Source organism: Bombus flavifrons, chromosome 1 (assembly GCF_040668555.2).
Source record: "Bombus flavifrons isolate JBK064 chromosome 1, iyBomFlav1_principal, whole genome shotgun sequence".
Lineage (NCBI taxonomy): Eukaryota > Metazoa > Arthropoda > Insecta > Hymenoptera > Apidae > Bombus > Bombus flavifrons.
Window position 1 is genome coordinate 18150964 of NC_138442.1, and position 25806 is coordinate 18176769.

At 32.9% G+C, this 25806-nt stretch overlaps 1 protein-coding gene across 1 annotated transcript in view; it reads right to left on the reverse strand.

Annotated features, from left to right (window-relative positions):
• The window catches only part of p130CAS (Serine_rich_CAS and FAT-like_CAS_C domain-containing protein p130CAS), a 162859-nt gene extending 142839 nt beyond the window's left edge, over positions 1 to 20020 (reverse strand). Inside the window, exon 1 of the mRNA XM_069114216.1 lies at positions 19623 to 20020. Coding sequence (XP_068970317.1) covers positions 19623 to 19667 — 45 coding nt within the window. The 5' untranslated portion in view covers positions 19668 to 20020. The remainder of the gene's footprint in view (positions 1 to 19622) is intronic.
• Positions 20021 to 25806: the final 5786 nt, after the last annotated feature.

Sequence of the window (25806 nt, forward strand, 5' to 3'; positions counted from 1 at the left end):
TATAGGTATAGATCGTAACGCTGGAAGCACGCAGGAAATTGTCGCAGAGGTTAAGTGTCAATAAATAAAGCCAGCCGTCACGAGGCAATCAGGCTAAACTTTACGTTCTATTCTTCTTGATAGCGTTTGTCTTTCTAGATGCCGAAATCAATTGTGACGATACGTCGAATATTTCCTCACGCGAAGCTCTTCTCAATTTCTTCAGTGATAGCGGTAAGAACAAGCGTAAAGCAAATTGTGGAATATCTTTGGTTGAATTGAAACAAGTGTAGCGTAGATTCAAAAAGCAAAATTATGGAAGAATGTGTGAAAAATAATGATTACATAATATTTAACGAAAGATATAAAAGTAGGAAAATATTATATGAAAAACATGATGTATTTTTATTGTTACTGTAAGCTACAGATGTATTATAAATTATAAGCACGATCATTCAGATTAATTGATATATTTTATTTGTTAGAATGTTGTAAGAATTAATCTAATATTTTCACAATTAAAGATAATCAAACACTGAGGCTTTTAAAATTCTCTACTAGATTGCAATAAAATAAAATTCGGACTTCTTTGAGGAACGTGATTTCCATAGCTAAGGGTCAATGTCCCTGAAAAACAGATCACACGCATCTATATAACATAGTAAAGAACTGTAAATTTCTAAATTAGCAGCTCGTATAAATTTATCTAGAAAATCCTAACTTGACTTAAATATTGCAAAAAAGATAAAGAAATAAACCTTAGAAACATAGATTCCCTTCATATATATATGTAGTATCTAAATGGTCTAGAGTAAGGACAAGAAAGGATGTTCTATTTGAAGTGAAGTTTAGTTTTATTTTAACAAGCAATACCCAATGCAAAAATTGACTACAATATCTTCGTACGTCTTATTCTAACACTCGGCTCATAACGTCTGCCTTCCCAGGTCAAAAAATGTTGACCCTCAACCCTCGCACCCTTCTCCCATTCCTTTACTCATTTAGCTTTGACGTGACCAAGGCATACACTCTTACTCTCCCTCTCTCTCTCTCTCTCTCTCCCCCTCTCTTTCTCACTCCCCCAGCACTCTTACAATTTTTAGTTTATACCTTAAATTTACAACTTATACTATCCCGAGAAAACTCGAACTTAAATATATGAGCGTATAACCCCCCCTCTTTTTGATATTACATACATATATATTAGATCGTTCGAAAAGTTTCTCTCGTTTTATATGGAAATAATGAATGCACAACATTTTTCGTTTTATATTATTTTATCGAATTACGTATGATCCATTTTGTTCTAATAAGATAAAGATTACAACATTTGACAGATTAGGTTTCATGTTTGTATAAAGATGCGTCGTTGTAAAAGACGTGTCTCTAAAAGAAAGACACTTTTCGGACAACCTAATACATATATATTAAAAATCTATATAATTAGTGAAAAAAAAACGAAGATTGTTTTCAATTATTATCAATATAAAATTGCAAATATAAGATTATGGCTAAATCCATTAAAATGCAAGTAGACTTGTTTGCTGTACAAATTGCTCATTTAGACAGGCTATTCTTCGTTGTCAGAACAATGAAAGGTAACGCAATCTTTTCTGAACGTGAAGCGAACTGTATCACGATTTCTTTTCGAGCAGAGGCATTCAAATGATCTTGTTACTCAAGATCGATCAATTACGATTACGCTTTGCCGCTTTCAAGCGGCAGGATAATACGATCTGTCCAGGGACAGTATTACTACCTGGTGAAGTATAAAGTTACCAGATCCATCAATCGTTCTTTACAATATCGTTACTCGTGTTACACTTCGTAAGACAAAATTGTGCTTAGCCATGAGACTCGAAGCAATTTCAGTTATGCGCCATGAAATTACGGTACTTCTCCATTTATCTAGTACACTACGATCATGGAATTCCATCTATTATTTACAGTATTGGTATATTGAAAAGGTATACATGCTTGGAAAATAATAAATTGTTCAAACAATATAAGTTCAAGGTTTTAAAGAAATTCTTTAGCTATATTACAATAGCCAATTTAAATGTAATTTAATATTAAATAAATTTAATTTAATTTAATATTAAACTTTAAGAGTAATACGGCTTTCCTCGATGTTGAGTATCTAAAATACTGGAATTAATTATGAGAGGGGTTTTACAAAAGAAGAATGAGAAACTTAGTAGAAAGATAACGAACAATTATAGTAAGCAATGGAAAATACACCTAATATAGGCAAGTACATACGTATAAAAGAAAGAAATATATTCCTTTTTTTTTATATATATCTTTTTTCCTTACGTAGATTAAATCTATTCTTAGTCTTCTATCAACGAAAAATTTCCTAATAAATCTTACTAAACGTTGTAGAAGTGAAAAATAATTAAGATTGAAAGGCAGCCAGTGAAGGAACTTACAAATTAAAATAAGATCCTAAGAAAAAAGTTAAACGTGATTTAGTCGTATCACGTGCCGCTCTTATATGTCAATTTCAAGTGGGTGCCCGCAGAATCGCATTGATAATTATCGAGCATCTCGAATTTCCTGCTAACCCCTATAAACCCACTCCATATTAACGAGAAATTAATTTCAGTAGTTATACGTATACTACTGATCGATACAGATTGAGCATATATCCAATATACTTTCTAAACTCTCTCTTGCGTGTTACACCTACCACTAAAGTATCAATTTCTTCGAGTTCCAAGTCTCTGGGTTGTTAAACAAATAAAATATTAAATCGTCGTAAAAGTACACATCGATTTCTATAGTACATTTTCACGATGAATAAACCGGTTGTTTGTCTACGCAAGCTTTTTAAGGGACAGAAAGAGAAATAGAGACAGAACTCTTCTATAAAATATAACTAACATAGAAACATAATAAAACTAAATTCAATCGAGTTCATCGCTAGCGATACAACGTAAAACCTAAACTTAAAACAAATTCTACAGCTATGATTTTTCTAAAGTATTATGATGTCGTATTCGAGAGGGGAAGAAACAGTTCGTTTAGTTTTTTTCTTTTTTTATTTAATTGTTTACATTTACAATTTGTCCAGTTTGGACATTTGGTAGAATTTTTTAGCTGTTAGATTATCATGTGGGTGGCTACCCCCAGTGGGATACCATCTTCGTGTGTTCGTTTAGTTGTATATTTCACATTGTACGTCACACGTCTGTGTTGTTCGACTGTCGAAACGAGAACAGTTGATACAACCCGTTCGGTGGTTGAGACATAACACAAAATACGTTGATAATAACATTTTTCACGATTAGTAGGATTTCGTATCTATTCTAACATATAACACAATCCCAGAAAGGGCTCCATTTAGAAAAGAAAATTTTAGCGACATAATCACGATAAACGTACGTCAGTACAGTATCAATTAAACTTCCAAAAGATTACGTACAATACATACTATGCAAGCATGTTTCTAAACATCTTCTACGATAAGCACTCGAATGCTACATGAGTCACGATATATCGTCAGCGTTTCTAACGCGACATCAGTGTGATGCAGGTGGTTAAACATCTCACAAAGTTCCAATCGCTTAAGCGACTGCCAACCTAACTCTGATCATCCCTTGATCCAGCATATACCTGCCATATCTTGCATTTAACACCCACGATGGCGAACAAACTATTGAACTAACAGCAACCGAAAGTTCGCTAGATTGCACGCGAAGTTTGGATAAACGCGATTCTTGAGACCGCCTTTAAATCGAAGAAACTTCCTTCCGCCGGCAAAGATTCGCGAACGAGGAATTCTATTAAAACTTTTTCATGCATCCGCGGTACGGTTGGCGAAAACAAGTTTCACGCGTATAGGTGTACCTGGACCGGAAGTAATCGGGAAGAGGCACGAGCATCGAGAAGAATGACCACGGAGAACGCCACGAGATTCGGCAATTTCGAGCAATGCATCGATCTCGCGTGCTCAGTTTCGCTTTCGTCACAGCCTTTCTGTTTCGTTGTTCCGTGTGCTACGTGTGTATACTTGAAACGGAGCAGAGCACGTAGGTCTGTGACTACTTGTTGCTAACTAAACGCTCGGCCGAGAGAGCGAAAACAATCGCGCCGCCATAAAGATTTCTCGCGAAGCAATGGCGCAACAAGCCTTCCTATGTCCTAGAGCTCGTATACGCCGCGATACCGACGTTACCTTTGTTCTCTTATCGCCGTGACACGGTAATGCATGCCGGTGATAAATAAAAAGAGCTTAAAGCGGTCTGTACCTCTGCCGGGGGAGCAACGCGATTCTAATTGCAGCCGAAGCTTTCGGTGTCCCCCTCGAGAAGAATTAATTGTGGACTTTGGGAAATGACACCTTTTTGGTGGTAACCACTGCTGTCACGGTCTTGCTACGGCGTTTTTATACGCAAGAATTTATTGCAAGAATTATTGTCTTTTCCTCTTTGCTCTCTCCTCGCTTTATCGAATTTTCTTCGCAGCTTGTGTTTCGTAGGGAAGAGAATTTAAGATAGTTCGAATGTAATTGGAAACACGTTGAGAAGAGTGTGAATTATTCTTGATAGCATCGTAATTATGTAGTGGAGGATGTAAGGTGATGTAGAATGAAGTTCTATTGCAAGTCACGTGAAATTACTCTCCTTTAGGTTATTATATTTTGTACAGAGAATTTTCAATCCTGTATTTTTGCTTTGGGAAGAATTTGTATGTCTATCGAAGAATGTTTCAGATGAGCAATTCGATGAACTTTTGTACGATACAGAAACGTTGATAAGTATCATAGAATTTTTTCGTATTTCTTGAAGGTGTAGAGCAATAAAGAGATTAGACTTCGATATGAGCGACTCAATGTGCTTACGAAGTATCAAAAGCTATATTTATCTATGAAGGGTTAATGCTCTAAAAAGCCAGTGTTCGAGTAATGGAAAACGTTAAAGTTTTTAAAGGTCTGATACTGACAACAATTTGCTTCGTAATTCACATTGAATGATTCAAAATTATCGCTCGAAACAAATACTGTGGTTTTTAACACAGTACTGTTTAAAAAATAACTACATTTACGTAACACTGTACGAAAAATTTTTGTAAAAATATTGAACACTGTAAATAAAAAATATTTGTGTATAGACAAATTTTTGTTTTCGTTTAGACTGAATACAGCCCTACGCGTTTTTATGAACCAACGCGTAAATATTTGCCGGTTCAGTATGTTTCCCAGAAAGTATGAAACATGATTGGAAATTAAAAAAGAGGGAGAACGAAGGGTGCGTTTGAAAGATGTCTACGGTCGTGGCATATAGGGGTTGCTTGCCTGGAGTCCGATCGATTCCGGGCTTCTCCAGCCACCCCAACCTGGGGGGTCCTTTCTACCCTGGTCAATGTCACGTTAGATTAGAAATCCACCCGCGCTTTTGCTCCAATAGCGAGGTTACGCTATTCCGCAAGAATCTTTCGAAATACATTTCATTCATACACCATCAACTACCTTTTGCCACCAATTTTCTTTTCAATGAAACTAAAAGATGACAAGAATTACTTAAAACATAGGAATATATTATTATCAATTTAAATATTGCTTTAAGATTCTTAAAATAAAATTTGACTCCGCTAATTTTTAATTCCCTGACCCTTAAAAGTAAGAAATTTATTTAAATTTTATTTTATTTTTATTAATATTATTTCTAATGTGCAAAAAATACGTTTAGGCAATAAAAATTTAGGCAATAATAATAATATTAACTTTACTATAATATTGTTATTAAAGAATTCCAAATATGAAAAATAATAATAATAACAACAATAATGCTACAATTTTTTATGTATTGGTTTTAACAAATACTACTTACACGAAAGTTACAACAAATAATAAAATAGACATCGGGTGTCAATAAGAAAGAACCGTCCTGGAGATAAACAAAGTTGTACGAAGTTTTCTCGATCTTGGAACTGAAGAAGAAATAAATAAGAAAGCATTTAAAGTTTGCGACATAAGCGAAATTTACGCAAATCCTACTCACGTTTCGAGAAAATTGTTACCAAACTAATTTCTGCAAACTTATGACCAATAATTCTACTGAGAAAACATAGAAGCTGCCTTAAATTGAATCGCAACGAATTCAAATTACCTCGATCAATTCTTTCGAGAACTAGGACGGACGTTCAATCGATTCAAGACTTTCCAACTCTAAATTGATGATTTATGCGATTTGCATCAAGGTCCATAACCATACCAATTGACCGTATAATTTCGTGAACATGTGCTATGGAAATGTTCTCGAATCAAATTATACTACTACACGATTCATGCAATTCGACAAATACCAAAGCTTATATTACGGCTTATATTAAGCTAATATTACAAATGTTCCCTAGATATTAAAGTTTTTCTTTAGAATCTTTAAATTAAAAACGTATTTCGAATTGAAATTTTTTATATTAATATATCTACTTTAATCGTATCAACAAAATTTCATCAGTTTTTCGTGATTACCTCCACAACACGAATGAGTTTCTAATATAATTCTTCCGTCTTAATAACATTCGAATACTATGCATATCTGAAAAGAAACTCTATAATAGTGCGTTTCATTTCCTGTTAAAACCTCGAACAAAGTAGACTATGAGAAACTCAAATGTGCATCTAAATAAAATTATCATAAATTTTAGATTCTAAATGTCATCATGCGTAATGCAATTGTTTCCTAGAAAAAGCTGAAAGTATATACCTATCATATTTAATATAAAAAATACAGAAATTCTTAAGAACAAAGAAACAATTATTTCCTAAATCGTTTATCCTCAATTCGTTAAATCGCACTACTAAAGGACTGTTAACTAGACTGCGGATTTTTATGAGAAATTCGACGGTGAAAAAATGCATAGATAATACGTAATATAAAGAAGCATAGAAAATATCGAAAGTATAACACTCGTCACAACATTTAGCAGGCAAAACAATTCTCCGCTTAGATTTCATTTTTTAACTGATATTCACAAAGATATGAATCTATATAAAACATCCGCAATCTCGTAGATCCAGTGAAACATCCTCCTATCAGGATCGAAAGCCACACCAAGCCCCGGAAACCACGTTTTCGTGTCATATGCTTCCATGTGACCGGTAGTGTGTCCATAAAACGAGGAAAGGGCAGTTCGTTCCCCTTCCATTTCGCAATGGCCATTCTCTGGACGAGTAGCCGGCGGATAATCAGGAGTGCAGCTAACGGTGAATTAAAACACATTAAGACAACGCGATTAAGACACTCAGCGGGGGCTGAAGAGGAAGCGAGGGTGCGTTTAAAGCTGAAAACCATCACACGCCACGACCACCCCTAATTACGCTATCGTTGGCGAAATCTCATTAGGAAGTGGACCTTGCCTTTTAGAAGTTAGATCGGTCGGTCGTGTTCGCAACGTTAGACCGTCTCACTGTAACGCGATACTCTCTCTTAATGAGAACGTAATGGAATTCTTTCGATGAAACGACTGGATAATGATAACCATTTAAGTTTAAAGAAAAAAAGATTTACCTGGTAACGATAAAATATTACGTACCGGGTGTGATAAAAACGATAGTGCGACGTTAAGATAAAGTAGATGGTAGAGGACGTTAAGGAAGAAGCATTTACGAGTTGAACGGTATATAGGTCACTAAAAAGTGGTTGTTGAAAGAGTAAAGGTACTGTAGCACCGGTACATAGTCGTTGAGCAAAGTAAAAATGTCATATAAACGCGTGGAAAGAGAACACTCGACGAAAAGAAATACTTCTTACGTGAAACGTAATTTTCCGTCCCTGTCGTGTATGCAAATTACTTCTCTGGCAGATTTTGCGCTTTGAAGCTATGAGAAACTAAGTCTGCAATATATTTTACGGTCGTGGAGATTATATAATTTTCTGACATAAGGTTCAGGCGATTCTTTCTGTAGAAAGTTTTGTTAAAAAGTAATTATTTTTGAAACTACGCTAAATAGAATAGCATATTCGATACAAATAAACAATGAAACATAAATTGCTAGAAACTTGACTGAAAAAATGATATTTTTGGAACTATGTAACTTCGAATACTTTCTTTAGAAAAGTGTTTCAGTTTGAACGATATTGGAATTGAGAACAATTATTACGATGCTAAATTAGTGTAAATATAAAACACGAGGAATTTTGCAATAAATAATACAATAATTAATTAATGAATTAATGCTTTCTGCGTCTCGAAATGAATACATGTTAGCCTTAAATCTACGTAAATTAATTTAAGCTTATAAAAACGAGGATATTGCAGAAAAAAGTTAGTAAAGTAACACATCAAAGAAACATATTTTTATAAAGACTGATTTCCCCTCAACTTAATAATTTAACGAAACGTCAGATTCTAACATTGTATCGATCAACCAAGTTCTTGTCTCGAAATAATTATCGTTCGTTAAAGTACTTTAAAATGTATGGGAATATCTTCCTAGATTATAATCAACTCTTCAATGTCAACCTGGATTACTATTAATCATTCGATCAACTATTAGTAGTTAGACGTTCTAATTCTAAGGCGAATATATTATGCTGACATAATGATAGAGTGACCCACCGTATATTTAATTCATTCCCTATTACTTTCACCTACCATAAAAATCCATCATTATAACGCAATTAAAAAATTTTTCTAATAAAGATCTTAATTAAAAATTGAAAATTACTACATTCTATCATCCGTCTTTCAATTTTATATTGAATAATTCTTTTAAGTTAATTAGATAATCCTAGCAATAATTAACAGACTTTTAATCTACCAATAATCTATCTTCATTTAAAGCAGAGGATCTATGTATATACATTATCTGATAAGAAATGAAACCTTCTATTTCCAGCACTTCGTTAGGACCGATTTCTTCATTGTGATGATCAAAAGGCTGTAGTTAATTAGCACGTAACTTATAATTAATCAAATGCATACAATTGGAATTCCTTAATTATTATAGGTAATTCAACGAAACCATTGTGCAGAAACAGTTCACGAACAAAGGTATCGAGCAAAAGGTAAACGTGAGCGATAACTGACTCCATGGATTATTTCTTATATTTTCCCGCAAGAACGTCGTTTGTAATTTCTTCCCACAACGAGACGGGGGAAAAAGTCGATGAGGAATCTGTGAAGCGCGTGAGGATTTCAAATTTTTTCGGATTACACCGTAAAAGAGCCCGAGTATCGGCTTCTTCACAAAATTATTCGGACAAGCGGGACGAATGAACGAAATATTAATACTGACCCGAAAGTGGGTCGAGCACCGGTGCTTATTCACCAACATACACGTCGAATCTATCAAAATTAATTGGAGAAATTTTACGATTCGTAAAACCGTATCTTCGTTCATACAGGTTAAGAAACATAATCGACCAATAACATTTACTCTATTAAAACTTACAAAAAATATACAATTAATCCCTGTGTGTATTTATACGAGTTCTATATATCGTGAGTTAAACTTAATGAGAATTTTTTCAATTTATTTTATCATAAAAGGGGAAATTTTCAAAATTGTATAATTTCTTTGTGTATTTATTCAACCTTAATTTTTATTATAAAATATTCTCTTGTTGCAATAATTCTATCGTAGAAATTACATATTGGAAATATCAAGTTTTTGTGAAAGATATTTGGACCGGGAAGAGGTTAATATACTTAGATTTGTAAAAGTGCATGTTTCGAGTCAGGTTTTTGACCCAGCTCATTCTTAGACACTTTTTTATGTTTCTCCCGTCTATTTCATAAGTTGATGATAAATCCGTAGTAATTATCATTTATCTTATCTCAAGAAAAATGCGTTTATGGCGCCAATAGTATAGATTACGAAAAGAATTTAAGACAGACATTTGACCGTGAGCTGAATGTTAATATCAACACTTTGACCATTCAAGTTTGATCAGATAAAAGCACGTTCTATTTAGTTTCATATTAGAACACGTTCTTACAGTTTTTAAAAATATATTGAATCTTATAAAATATTGAATAGTATCTTATAAAAAATAACAGTGAATTGACTTACACAATCACGATTCACAACTCACCGTACATGTAATGTATACAGCATCTGTTTCTACAATATTTGTTTAAAATTTAAATCTTAATCAAATATATGCTCCAAAAAGTCCACTAAAATATACGCTCCAAAATACTATTGGGTTGTCAACTAAGTGATTGCGGATTTTGTCTATACCACCTAATGACAAAATCCGCTATCACTTAGTTGCCAACCCAATACATACTCCGTTTGATACCATTCGATATTATTACAAACTTAAGGCGGCTATTCATACCGTATACTAATTTTCTTATTAAATACAAGTTTGTAACAAATATCTTGTAACTTCTACTATATTTTCCGATCGATTAAAAATTTGTTTCAATATACGTAATCATAGCAATTTTGCGTCTCGTTACAGTGTTACCGAAATTTCAAACTGTGTCATATCATATTTTATATAATTCTATACAATATACGTACAAAATACGTATAAGTCTTTTATAGTAAATTTACGAGTACTTTCGTGAGCCACTATACGTTTGAGCATCGTTTCAACACAAATCGAATGAAGTATCTCAAATTCCATAATTTCTCTCCTCTGGTTGATACGCCAACAATTAGAGGCATTTCTGTTAGGACAAACGCGCAGGAACGAGGAATTTAAATCACAGTGTACATATATTCAGCTGTCGAGCAGCGGCTAGTAATACGTTTTCGTCGTCAAAGAACGCAAAAGCCGGCACACAAAGCTCGATGCCACAGAAGTCACAGTGTTCGTGACGAGGAGGTCGAGAGCGGCGTCGTTAACACATAACGTGATCGTTAACCACAAAGCAAGCGCTCGAAGAATAGTAAATCTACATCATTAAAGTCCTCTGTTCTTTTCCATCGTAGAAATAATCGCGTTCATTTCTTTTGCGTAGAACTGCTCTTCGAGATGATTCGTTATTAAATTTCGTTTCGATGAAGTCGCAGCTGAGACAACTATCGATGAAGCATATAGTATTTTGGAGAACATTATATTTGACTGAGATTTAAATTTTAAACGAATACCGTGGAGAATCTAAACTTAATCTAAATTCAAGTAGCTATATGTTGATATGTGAATCATGTTGGTGTAAGTTAGTGTTGTGATACATCTGAGGAACGTTCTTATACTGGAACAAATCGAAGTATACGAGAAAAATGAAATACTAAAACAACATTTTCTCTGTTTTATTTTTTGAGAAATCTGCGCTCGTTGAAAGTGACAAGTGCAGCTCCTTTTGTGTCAATATCGTGGAATTGAAAAGTTTGTGTGTTCAATTGTAACGAAAGGATAACATTTTTCAATATCGAAATAATATTTTCACGGCCGATTATATTTTATTTGAAACAAATACACGTTTAAATCTTACGTAAACTTTACGCTATTCTATTTGTTACGTTGTCTAAAATTAAAACGAGTTCATAAGATCCAATATCGATTTCTATTTAAGATAAAGATGAAAGTTACTAATAGCTAAAACCAAAGTTTGTTTTATATTCAAAAAGATTGATCAAACGATTAATTAAAAATCCTTATACTAAATGTCTACATTATTAGTAAAGATTTATAATAAATTATTATTATCTAGTGTTCGAAACAAAGCTGCACTTCATCTTTCATAGCGCAGTTATTGTTAATATCAAACCAATTTTACTTAGTTCAAAACTTTTGTCGGATATACATACGTATATATTCCAGTATCGACCGATTGTATTCGAGCTTCCTCAAAATTACCAAACTGACCCCATTCTCCTTTTAATGCGATCTCATGGCTCTTTAACGTGCCTCAGACATGCGACATTAATGTCTTAACATTGCGAATACTTTCCTTCATTTATCATACTATCGACGTTTCATCTTAATCTTCCCTTTTTACACCGCGATCACGTCATTTCCACTCTTGCGAAATCTGCTGTGATCGTTTTGCGTGGTGTTTGCATGAAGCAAACCTGATAAAACAATAGTAGTAACCAAACTATAATTCGATAATATGCGCAGGCTTTATTTACCACATTATTTATCATCAGATTTATTTATCACATTATTACCTGATACTAAACTTCCCCTTATATAAATCATATTTTTCTAAGAAATAGAATCGTACGAAATAATTTTTGAAATATACAGTAGAAATAATCTTAAGCCTTAAACTACTGGCACGAAGGCGACTGACTTTACGTATTATAATGTAAATATTTCTTCATCTATATAATTAAATATGAAGATTTCTTTTTTATTTATAATTCTTTTAATTTTCTTTACGTGTCATTTTTCTTTACGTTCGAACGTATCGTTCCCGTTTTATATAATATTAGGTTGTCCGAAAAGTTTCTTTCGTTTTATGAGGAAATGATAGATGCACAGTATTTTTCCTTTTATATTGTTTTATCGAATTGCATATGACCCACTTCTATTACTTCAAAATAATTCTATAAATATAAAACAAAACAAGTTGTGCACCTACTAATTCCGTATAAAAAGAAAGAAACTTCTGGGACAACCTAATAGTTTACAGTTAACAATATAAGAATATGTGCTTTTTATCGGAGAGTAACAGAAGCTTCGTGTTTGTATTGGTGTTTAAAAATATCTAACGGAAATTTATAGTTATCTTTTCATTCTATAAGATTAGTCATTGTTTATTTAGTTATCTAATTATTCTTTATGGTTATGCGTATGGTTAGATCTATCATCGCATTAGACCCATAACAAAAGATACTGACCAAGCATCTCGTATCAGGTAACGTTTTCATTACCATTTTGTTTAACTCGATGTTTCCGTATAATAATAATTAACCTTCCACGTACGTTCATATCGGTATCCACCCACACAAAACCACCAATTAGCAATAATATAGTCATACATGTACGTACAATACATATACATAATCATATCGGGCGTTGCAAGTAGTTGTGTAAGCACGCTTAATCGATACGCAAATAAACATATGAATGATTAAGAAATTTCTGCGAATCACTTCAACGTATTTATTATACTCTGGATCATTGAGCAACCAACCGTATACATTATACATACTCGTACGTTTCCGTAAATGGCAACGAATGTGTGCCAATGTATCTTTCCTACGTACGCTTTCGCCGTTATCTTAAATAGCAATTAATATCAAGGCCGCAAATAGAACAGCAATAGTTTGTTGCTAAGTTAAGAGCCAGTTCCTTTCAGACTCCAGACGTTGGTCTAAAACTGGAGGGTGATTCAGTGAAAAGATCTCTTTCTCATTGTTCTCTGCGGTTGATGGGAAGTAAGAAGGTTTAAAACAGTTATTTAAATATCAAGGATGAGAGTAGAGAGTTTTGTACTCGATGTAACAATAGTTTTACTGAATGGAATTTCGAAGTTCAAGGTTCACTCTGACAATGAAGACATCTCGATAAATAATTCCTCGACTACTCGGCGCGGTTTGCATTATTAACACGATTGAACTTATCGTCCTTCGAAGCCATCACTGGTTAATACAAAATTCAGAATGGTTATTTAAATATTAATCCTTGCGCTCGATGAAACATTTTCGTAAGTACAAAATACTACCTAGACAAAGTCTTTTCAATAATGTTCTTTTGATGCTTTCGAGATACAATCAAGAAGATGCGAAAACAAAAGTTAATAAAGTAATTTAGTAAAAATATTCTTGTATTTACGCGACTAGTTCTCCGAAAAGAGTGGAAAGGTCTCCTAACAAGTTTCGTGAGAAAGTTTCAATGGCACCGCTGGTGTTCGCGAGTTTGTCGTCGTCTCCAGTGCCAAAGGTTCGGATAAAAGTATTTTATTGGATTTAGTTTTATTATATGGAATTTCAAGAATGAAAATTTTGGTGATCGATAACAAGGTTTTAATGGATTCTTAACAACAGAACTATCAAACTTGTCAATGTGATTTTCAGATTTATTATATTTTTATAATCATGAGAAGTACATATGCGGGTCCTTTTGGCAAATTTAATTTGAATTCTTATTAATATGAAAACATGATTATAATATAGCTATTTCTCTTCGTCATAGCATTTTAATTATAATTATTTAAATATACTGTATATAAATAAACATTTTTCAAGTTCGTAATTTTGTTTAGCTATCTCTAGAATTTTCTGAAGAATTTCTCAACAGAGAATTAGCCTAACAAAGTATAAGGTAAAAAATTCACATTTATATTCACAAATGCAAATAAAATCGTACTATGAAATTTGTAATTTCGTAGTTGGAATTGCTGAAGCATGTCAAACTGCTAATAATTGAAAGTTACAGAATCGATAGTGTAGATCGATATATACCGTGATTACAACATTAATTCGAAGCATTACTCTGCGCGAATATCTGTTATGAAAATCACGATCGTGTTTTACAGGGACTGCAATGTCATTCAAATATCCTTCTTGTGAGTGTTCATCAGAAACAGGTCATCTTTTAATATTTTTCTAGCAGATAAAGAATACGAAGCAGACGTGTTTAGACGATTTCAATGGGTGAGTATGACACGGCAAAAATTATGTTTCATTTTTTCGAAGCTGCTGAGTCATTAGCATTTTTACGACCGAATGATAAACAGTTTAAAACACTTTTATGGCTCTTTAGTGTATCCTAAGTACCCTCCAGTTTCTTCGAAGTTAACAAATAAAAAGTTATTAATAACTATCTTTTAAATTTAAGATAAGGATAAAACAGAAGTAGATAAAATTTATCCCTAGAATAAACGAATGAGTAAAGAAGATATGAAATTCATCTGTATCTAACCTTTGTTCATGTATTCTGTATTCGTTTGCACTATTTAAGCTTATTTTTAATAAAATTAAATAGAATCTATTCATAGAATAAATTCGCATTCGTTATAATAATTAAAAATATAATTATATAAATATAATTTTTAAACATATAAATGTAATTTATTTTTTAATTAAAGTCAGCTTATTAGCATACTAATTACTTCAACAAAAATATTTTAAATGCTACAAAATGGAACTCCTCTGTCTCAAACAAATTTTCTATATAGAAAACGTCAATAACAAGTACCAAACAAGTTACATAATTAAAACACCTGTTTAACTCTTCAGAGACGTAACTACGAAACAAAAATCTCGCTTTCATAGTACAAATGTGAAATACTAATGTGACTATACGAGATCAAATTTATAAAATCGTATTATCGATTTTATTTCGAAAAGTACGAATTCTGTTCGTAGCCATGCAGAGCGAGCAACGCGGTGTCGACTTTCGAAACAATCGATAAGAGTCTGCCTCAAGAATTCTCTGGCCACGTACGTCACGCACCTTTCCACGAACGATAAACCTGAAACGAGCGTGCCGTTCAAGTTCGACGAAATCCGCGACAGTGAAACCTGTCGAGGAGAGAGGCAGTAGTGGGCGTGTTTCCAGTCATCCAGAGTACCCGGAAAATAGGATGACATCGGCAAACGGAACCACTTCCGCTCCGCTACAGAAATCGGGCGAGATTAAAATCAATGAGTCAAATATAGAATTCTGAAAATGTTTGTCACAGGACTCATATTTCCAATGCGTGGGAATCTTAGTCATAATATTTACATTCCAAGTTGATAAAAATCTTTGATTAAATGATATTGTACATTTATCAGAGATTTCAATCAGCGAGTTGATAATATACCAGTCGAAAATTGTAATCAGAATATTTGTAAATAAATTGGCGGATATTTAAATAATTAAATAACTGATATTCTAGGTTCGTTACAATTATTTTGTCCTATACTTTATATTTGTTATACATTAGGTTGTCCGAAAAGTCTCTTTCGTTTTATAAGAGGATAATAAACGAACAACAATTTCTGTTTTATATTATTTTATTGAATTAGGCGCGATCCATTTCGTTCTATTTCTATTATTATATTCGTGCATAATTCAATAAACTAATATAAAACAAAAAACATTGTGCGTCTATTATTTCCTTATAAAACGAAAGGAACATTTCGGACAACCTACTATATTCTGATATTCTAGATAATCAGAAGTTTTGACGAATTACTTTGTCCTGTATTCTTCTACGTTACTGAATGATATTAATCGAAAAGTCGATATTTCAGGCCGATAAAGATTTTAATTAACGAGGCAATGAAGGATTTCACGAAGCCTACAATCTAAAAGGGCGGATATTCTAGATTAATCAATATTTCAAATTAATCGACGAATTTAATATATTATTTCTTTCTATATCCTTTCATCTTTCTAGGAAATTAATAATTTTAGTCGAAAGATTGAACCAATATATCAAACGCGTCAATGATTCGAAACAAAATTTTTTGTTCTGCGTTCGTCTATCTTACGAAAAGAAAATCGGAAAATGTAATATTTTATAATTGGTTAGCCACTTTGACCAGAGAATCACAAAACTCTTTTTATTATTTCGAGTTATTTAGAACCGCCAATAAGTAGATCCATGTGGGCAATCGATACCAATAAAGCCAATGATCGCGGTTTGCAGTGATTACGCTTTTCTAATTGGAGCGGAATCGCGCGAAGAGGGGCGTTTGCTATCAATGCGATGATGCTGTTGATGGAATTTATGGTAACGTAAGCGTGGTTGCGGTTAGACCGAAATACACCTGAATTATTTTCCATTAATTGAGAATATTCTATTATTTTGATAAGAGAGGCAAACAAATGTAGGTAATATTAACTATCTAGCACAGCAAAATCTTTGAAATTGTAACATTTTTTACGAATGATTAATATAATCGAAAAATGTAAATGGTCGTTTTCGAACACAATACGTATGTATGTTTCCATTATGTATTATAGACATAGCCATTATGTGTTTTATCTTGTGTTTGATGAAAAAGAAAAACACACGTAGCTTATATTGATCTTAATGTTAATTGAACTGGTAACATCGATAATTGTTACAATTGTAGTGTTCACTTATACGGTTGTTATGCTAATAGACTGGAGCTCAATTGTTTGAAATAACAAATATAATATTTAATAAGCAAGTAACAGAATAGAGAATCAGAATATTATAAAAAAAATATGGAATAAAATTAGTAGTACAATATTAACCCTCCCTCCATAGGCAAATCGTGGATCGTTTATGTTTAAGTCTATTCTTATGTTTCTAAACTTACGAAAAAACTTTATAAAATATAGATAAAAATTTAGAAAAAAATAAGTGTGTAGTACCGCAGTTTGCCAAAGAAGAGTTAATATTACTAATAAGTGGAAAAAAAAGATCATCAACAAAATTGAAATTACTAAACATAATCAAAACTTTTCATATAATAATAAAATTTGCCACGCTCATCACGGTCATCACGAAATGATAAAAAGTAAATGATTTCCACAAAGAAACGACTATTTAATCAAATAAACATCTGTTACCTAGAATGACGCCTTAAATAATTTTGTTGGCTGGTAGGTGGAAGGAACTTCTTTTTTCCTTCGTTTAATATTCTTTAACCGAGAGTTTCTTTGCTGTGTATTAGCAATAAAAAGCGATACACAGGCAAAGCTATTGTATGCTCAATGTCATTCTCTATCTTTCTATCTTTTTCCTATGACTGTAAAATATTACTTGTACCTATTTGCCTAAAAACGCTCGTTTGCTTTTATAACCATTGTGAACAAGTACTACTAAAAACTACTAGTACTACTCGCTTTTTTAAGCTACCCAATTTGCACTATCATTCCAATCGTTTATTTAAGTCATATTCTCCGCCATATAAATTTGCTATCATGATTTCTACATATATATTTTTACTACTATTTAAAAACATACTGCTTAGTTAAAAATTATTTAAAATCATGGAATTATTAAATGTTCATTTTTATTCTAAAAGAAGACCAGACAGCTCTAATTTTTAAAAGAATAAGAGTGGAGTTAAGTTACATATTAAATACGGAATGTCAGTGGAGTTCATATGTATAACCTCAAATATGTATAATATATCAAAATTTCTGACGTTATAAATTAGATAATAATTTCTATTTAGAAAAAAAGATCTGGAGAGATCTAATTTTCATTAAACTAGAAATTAAGATCGATATAGGATGTAGATCGTTGATAAAATCTAACCTCAACTGTATATAACATATAAAACTTGTACGTAAATATCAGAGTATAGAACATGAAATATAATTTTCTAGGTACAACTATTACTACATACTATACATACGTAGCTTCCTACGAAAATGAAGAAACGTTATATGTACCTGCTGGCAGCTTTCAAGGTCAATAACCATTTTAATTAAATATCACATGCCGCTTAACTTAACCTTAGCTTAAATTGCAACCAGTTGCAAGAAACGGAATTCTAAGTACATTCTATGAAATAAATACGATGGCTCGCGAGGCAAGGAACTTGAAACCCGTTTACGATACGCCAGTTACGTATAAGCGACACACAGCGGGTTCGCACGTTTAAAATAATCCAATGGAATTCGATTAATCGGTTCCCGAGACATTATCGATGAACTAACCTGTCGTCCAGCACTAATTACCACTGACGTTTATTACATTGGGAAGGACCATAGACGTGAACGTGTAATATTGACATAACGTGATGTGCGATATAAAGAACTTTTTGTTCTCACAAGACGATGTTCTTGAACCGGCAACTACGAACCGCAAATATTTGTCTTTTCCACGCCATCTTGACAGGAATGGCGCGTTGCCCCAACCTGTGATATAGTACTGTTATAATAAGCACCAATAATACCGATCATTTCGAACATTTTCCATTCGATTAATCGATATTGTCAAGGGAATTGGAATACTTTGGATAATTTGTACTGTAAATATAAATGTTAGACTGAACACTACTAATATCGATAATTTTCATTTGATTAATCGATATGTAAACTGATATACGTATTTCGAATAATCGATATTACAAAAAAGATTCATATACTTAAAATAATTGCAAAATATTGTACTGTAATCGTATAATTTTATCTCAAACGGTATATTGATATTGGTAATAAAATTTTTATATTTTAAATAATCGTGGAAATTATACTGTGAACTTGAATTCGTTAAAATAAGCACTATTAATATCGATCATTTCTGACAGTTCGCATTCGTTTAATCAATATCCCAAATATTTCGACCAATCGTCGAGTCTTATACAATAATTATTGTATTCCTGTCTTCACGTAACGAAGAATACATAAGGTTATTCAACACAGAATCTCGCAATCGGTATTTGGCGGTTACCACTACTTTCGACTTCGCACGTTAGCAAATCGATATAATCGAACATTGGTTATGTATCGTGTTTGTGGTATATTAATGCACATCTACGCGAAATTTTCGATAAAAACTGACGAGTCACGTCAAAGGCGTTTCACAAATTTCTCCACGCTGACGAAACAAGTTTACGTTACGAAACGAAAGAGACACAGAAAAAAGGTAGTAGAGCAAAAATCCGAATGTATTTGACGCGTAAGAAAATTCCTGGAACAGACATAAATACAACGTCTCTCGCGTGTCACGGAAACAGAACGTTCGCGTTTCGCCATCGTCAGTAAAAACACACTGACCGTATCGAAACAGGCAGAGACTTTCAGGTTGAAGGTCACTACGCGGAACGAGTAAAATAAACCAAAAGTAATATTCGAATCGTTTTCGCTTACCTGATTCAAAGTCGTAGGAATAATGTCAGGGGTCTGTGGTAACATTTTGCCAGTGATCTGTAGTCGACTGCCCCTCGAGTCAAAACGATCTTACAGCACACGCGATCGGTAGCATAATATCCTGACCAGAGAACGGTAGAAAACACCTTGACAGGATACACACAAGAATCGATCACGAGCGACTCAACACTAATCGTTTATCACTGACCGATCGTCTTGACACACTACTTGTTTATCACCCGATGGTCCTTTTACGTCTTTTTTAATATAGTAAACTAATCGTTTTAGCGTTAGTCGTTTACGAAAATATGATTGATTTTTTCCGCGTCGAAGAATAAGCAACGAAACGAAGGAACGCTTCCTCTCACTACGAAATCATGCGCGAGACTGACGGGTCCGGGCGGTGTAGCTAAAGCCGAGCGTAACCGAGCGATCACGAGAACAGCCGAATAGCTATCATCCCCCCGAACACGACATATACCGACACTATGGTATTTCTGAAATTTAATCGCTATCGACTACCGATGAAGGAATTGTCATGGGAATGATGGCCTCAATTCGTAATAGATATTGATATTAATCAAGTTTTTCATGAGTGGGAAAAGTATTTTCTTTTCAATGAGGGTTTGTTTATACTTTAGGATTAATTAATTTGAAAGTTCTAGGTATAATGATCCGTTTTAATCCATGTTAATGGAATTAATAGTATAGAAAGTTGAAAATGTTTATACTAAAAATCTTTTACTATAGTAATAACAGTTATCTATTCTATTGGCAATTTAAAAAATAGAGGAATAGTCGTAAAACATTTTTCTTTTATTATTTCATACGACTGGTTTGTAACTTTATATGTATAGATTTATAATATTTGAATTATTGTATTATTGAAATAAATAACTTTTTTATCACTTTAAACTTGTATTATAGTAATGTTTAATCTGAAATAAGAAATAGTAAAACATTTAAAAAATATATTTTATTTAATATTTATTCTTTCATTAGAAAATTCCAGGTTTAATTAAAACATGTGATATCACGTTTTATGAAAGTATCAATCAAAATTTAATTTTCTCGTTTCTTTAACTTCTTGTATTTTAAATGATTCTTTAAATGAACTGTTTCCCTGGTACCTATCTATCCATTATTGCAAATGATAGCATTATAAACTGTAATTAATATAATGTAATGATATTATAGAGCGATAACTTTAAATAAAATTACATACGATGTACTGTAACTCTTATCTTCGATATGCTATAAAACATAATTCAGTTAATTATTCAATACAAAAAGCAGTATGATTATTTCATACTTGCTTATATAATTTGTTCATATTTTATATAATGTTCACATTATTATATAATTTTTTCATATCATGAGATAATAAACTCAAGTATCTTCTCAAATTTTTAAACAAACAAAAATTTATATCGAGATACGACTTGATGATCTATAAAACAACATCAATATTTAAGTCTCCAGATCATAATGTGTACGCGTTAAAATCTAATAATTAAATCGTTTCATCACAACACTTACTGTCAGTGAAATTAGACACTGTAATGTAATTCTTTACTTTTTACTTTCTACTATTTCGCTCTATTCATTTTACCATAATACTCTGCTAATTCACAAGCTGTAGGTCTGTCGTATAATTCTTCGTCTTTGTAGGCTCTATTATTTTTTCTGTTCCTCCATTATTCCATTGTTCTCCAACATCCCGCCCGGGTTAAGGACGAGAAACTGTGTCACATTATTATTACATTATCGCACATACGTTTTAGCAGGTTGGTACGAGAATACAGGAGGTTCGCGAATTAAAACCTGTCCGATACAGCAACCGCTACTGTACGCGTACAGGTACGGTTCGTTCTACGAAATACGACTTCATTTCTGAAGGGGGGAAGACTGGTCCGCCATCAGAAGCTCGTTTGTATTCACTCTGTAATGGTTGCCTCGCAGGACGCATAATAGTCGTATCTAAAGAGTTGCCTTGCAGACGACAAATTCCTTTCTCCGGCTGCTTCGGCCATACATGGAATTTAAACGCCGCCTCCGCGAGACGAACCTTTGAAATTCACGGAAACCTCGTTGAAAGATCAAACACTCTCGTGGCTGACATTACGAGGGGTCGACGTGAAAGCGGCGAATGGGGCAAACTGGAAGGACGAACATAAAACAGGACCACGAATCGGCGAAACAAAAGGGCTCAGTTAAAAATATCGGTTACGTCAGCTGGACTCTTCTAACGTGGGGACCATTAAGTAGGTTCTCTACTGAATCGCTTTTAAAGAAGTATGTATATTATAGTCGTGATTAAGGGTATTTATGTTGAGCTAGTATTTCGGTTTTTCATGACTTTGTGCATTTTTGAAGCCAATTTCGAATTGTTATAAATGTATAATAATAAATATTGATAAAGCGTACATAACAACAAAAGTTTTAATTAAAAAGCGGTTAATTAAAACCGGTCACCAACTGGGCTCCTAAATGAGAACTATTAAATTAATCCTCTATTAGATTGTGCTTAAAGAAATGTATATGCTGATACAACATACATGAAGCGCATTTATGAATTAGTAATGAGTTATTTCACAAATTTAGGTATTTTTAAGTCAGCCTATTATTACTATAAGTATATAATAAGGACACAATAGTTTCTGATTTTTGAATAACTTTCAATATCAATTGCAACATAAATATTGTGATTTATCAATAATTTAAAGAAATTTTATTTTAGAAAAAATTTGTGGAATATTTCAATAAATAGCAATTTTGAGTTATAATCTAATAAATTGTTTAATTCTAGCTCATCTTACATACACTCCCCTCTCTTTAAATATATCCTTTTTATATTTGTAAGACATTAAAAATATTTAATTGGAAAAAAGAAAACAGTAGAAGTTAAAACAAATTGATACATTCAATTGATTAAATACACGATACTTTTTGAATAATGTATTTCATGATAAAGTTTGTTATTTTGAAAAGGGATTAACAAAGAACACTTTTTCCCTTTTCGTTCGTTATACAGAGATGCAGAAATTTAAAATAAATGTAAAATGTCATTAAAATTAAAAATCTTTCACACGAAACGAAGTAGGACGTAAAAGCTCCAATATTATTTTACGTTATATTTCTTTCATTTGTCCTCCTTTCAAGTAAATTTTTGCACTACCGAATGGAAAGTCCATGAATCTTTTTAAATCCTGACACACCTGTTTAAAGTACCATAAGAACGAAGGTTACATCACGAGGTATGAGTCAGACAAGTAATTCTCATTAGTGTCGACGAATTTCGTTGTCACAAAATGAGTCTTCCACTATGGTTAATGTATCGGAAATGAGTACAGCTTTTACCAAACATGGTCTGACCAAATTTTGTTTCAGATTCCATTCAATTATCACAACTTGTTTGAAGTTTCATTCATCCATGTCATTAAATGAACTCTTGACATTGTCAAATCTCGAGATATACGTCGCACTTGTAGAAATTTCTTGTATTCACGTATGATAACGTTCTATTAAGAAAGGTGACGATGACTAAACTAATTAGGAGAAGCTTTATTATATACTTTATTAACTATCTGGGTATGTAATTACTAATTAATAATAACGGAATATCTGTAATAGTTCTTTCTTTCTAATATAAGATTGTTATTCAATCCTCAAAATTACTCTGATATTATTACGAATGCTTCAGGAAAATATAATTTCTACTTTTACAGTTATTCCATCCAGTTACTCCACTGTATTTCACTCCATCCTTACATATGTTCCTTTTTACTTGTTCAGTTTTTATAATCAGTCAATCACAAACCATCTCCTCTCTCCTTCTATTAATGTATACATTTATATTGCATTTATTGTACTTCAAAATATTCCCTTAACATAAGCAATCTTTACTATTCTATAAAACATAAGATATGCTAAGTAATATTTTAATACAATGTAAATGAGGAATTTAATAAAGGAGATAGTATCTATAATATTCGTTTTTCTAATTTTTATAATTTCATCTTTCCTTGTACATTCTCTATTTCATATCAATATATAAATCATATCAATATTGATATAATAAATAATCTTTGTTATATTGTAAAATGAAAAATATTCAGATTTTGATAAAACTTTTTCTGATGAATCTAGAACGAAAGTAAACTTTAACATAAATAATATTAAATCATCATGGAATTCATGCCCAGTATCATTAGAGAGATTCTATAAATATCTGATATGTATTCGATAAGTATCTGATTAACTTCGATTTCTCAAAGAGCATTCGTATATCATGGCTTTTCTCTACTTTTCAATTGATGCAATTGGCCAATATGTGGATTCTCAGTGGCTCAATTATATTTTAATAAATCCTACACTAAATGCTTCAAAAACCAATTAAACTCTATCTACGTGTTCCTTTCTATTCACACAATATCCACGATCGATCAAAGTTCAGAAATTTCACTTTCTTTCATAGATCCCATTTTCTATTAGCAAACAATCGTTCCCAGGTTATCTGCTTTACGTAACCAAGACAAAAGATAAATTAATTACAGAATCTTCACGGATCGATACAAATTCACTTCCTACTCACTTTCTACGTCCTACGTTAATCCGTCATAGAAGAATGGTATTATCCGCCGATCATTTTCAAAATAATTCATCCTCAAATTTCACGACATTGTGGAGACCGGGCACTCGCTACTAATTCCAATGTCTCATTTACGTTTACGTTCCTGGCTCGCTCATGATAGCAGTAGATACAACGACCGGTCGATGTATCTATGGAAGAGCTGGCGCCGCGAAAGCTCTAGAAGGCTATCCATAAAACATGCTCACTCGAACGAGGAGAAAGGAGCGAGCGAAAGAGCGAGCGAGATGAAAAGGGTAGCTCTGACGAGAGAAAAGAAACCGAACGTCTTCTCGACACGCTTGTCTTCTGTGGCCACCAAGAAGCGTTTAGCCAAAGGGAGTTCGTTTACACGGAGGGTGTAACGGAGGGACGTTAAGACAGAAAGAAAGATGGGAAAAGAAGCTGTTGAACAGTTACGGTCCATCGTCAAGGGAATATCCACTTAAACGATCGATCATATGGTATAATGTAGTTTAATCGTGTAGCTCTTTGGATGTTTTGATATCGCATCGTCTGTTCTCGAACCTTTTTAATTTCCGATTATGTTCATATTTTCTAGTGAAGCTCTAGCTTCGGTAAATATTTGTGTACTGATGAATAATAACATCGAGGTGCGTTAAATTTTAATTAGGACATAAATTTTTGTAAAAATACCTTGTTTGTTAGGAATATGTTTTTTTTTTGGCATAGTTAGAACATTACTTATCTGATTCGAAGTACAATATAACGTAGTATAAAGAATAGTTGAGAAATAGTTACATAGTGTGACACACGTTACATAAAGGTTCGATTCTTTAGTAATATGTAACTTGAAATATATGTAATGCAAATGCTATGAAGCAGATCTTTGTAATTCAGCATCGCAGTTTTAGAAACTTTAATGCTTTGCGTATTTCGAAAAGTACATTTTAATAACATGATACAACGTTAAAAATTAATTTCCTTAATCGTTTGTCAGAGTAAAATTCTTCACTCGGAAAGTGAAGAAATAATTATAATCATAACATTGGTGTTTGTATTGAAATTAAAAATACGAAGTACCTTCCCATAGAGCGAGAAGTTTGAATATTCACACGCGTGTGTAAGATACTATCTTTAAGTGATTTTAAGTGGTAAGTTTAAAATAACTTTAAGGAAATCGACGTTCACATTCTACCGGTACCAATTATACAAATCAGGCTTCCCATAAAAATCGTAAAACTTACAGGAAAAGAACGAACATCGCTAATCGCAAGAATTTATGTACATTGAGCAATGTCCTTAGATAATACCGTCAACATCGATACAGGAACTTATCAATTTTCACATTATCAAAGAAAAACGAAGCACTTCCATAGAATTTTAATGTTCTTTCATTAACTAGAAGCGATCAAAGGGGATGCCTTTGCGGGAAGCAGCGTCAGACGCACAAAGATGCAAACAGACACAAATTACGCGGTGCTACGCTAGCTACGGCAATTTCAGCTTGTTTCCTTTTAAAGTCCCCCGCCCGACGGCTTTTTGCGTGCCCTTTGCGCCGCGGAATAGATCCGCGAACCGACTCGATCTTCC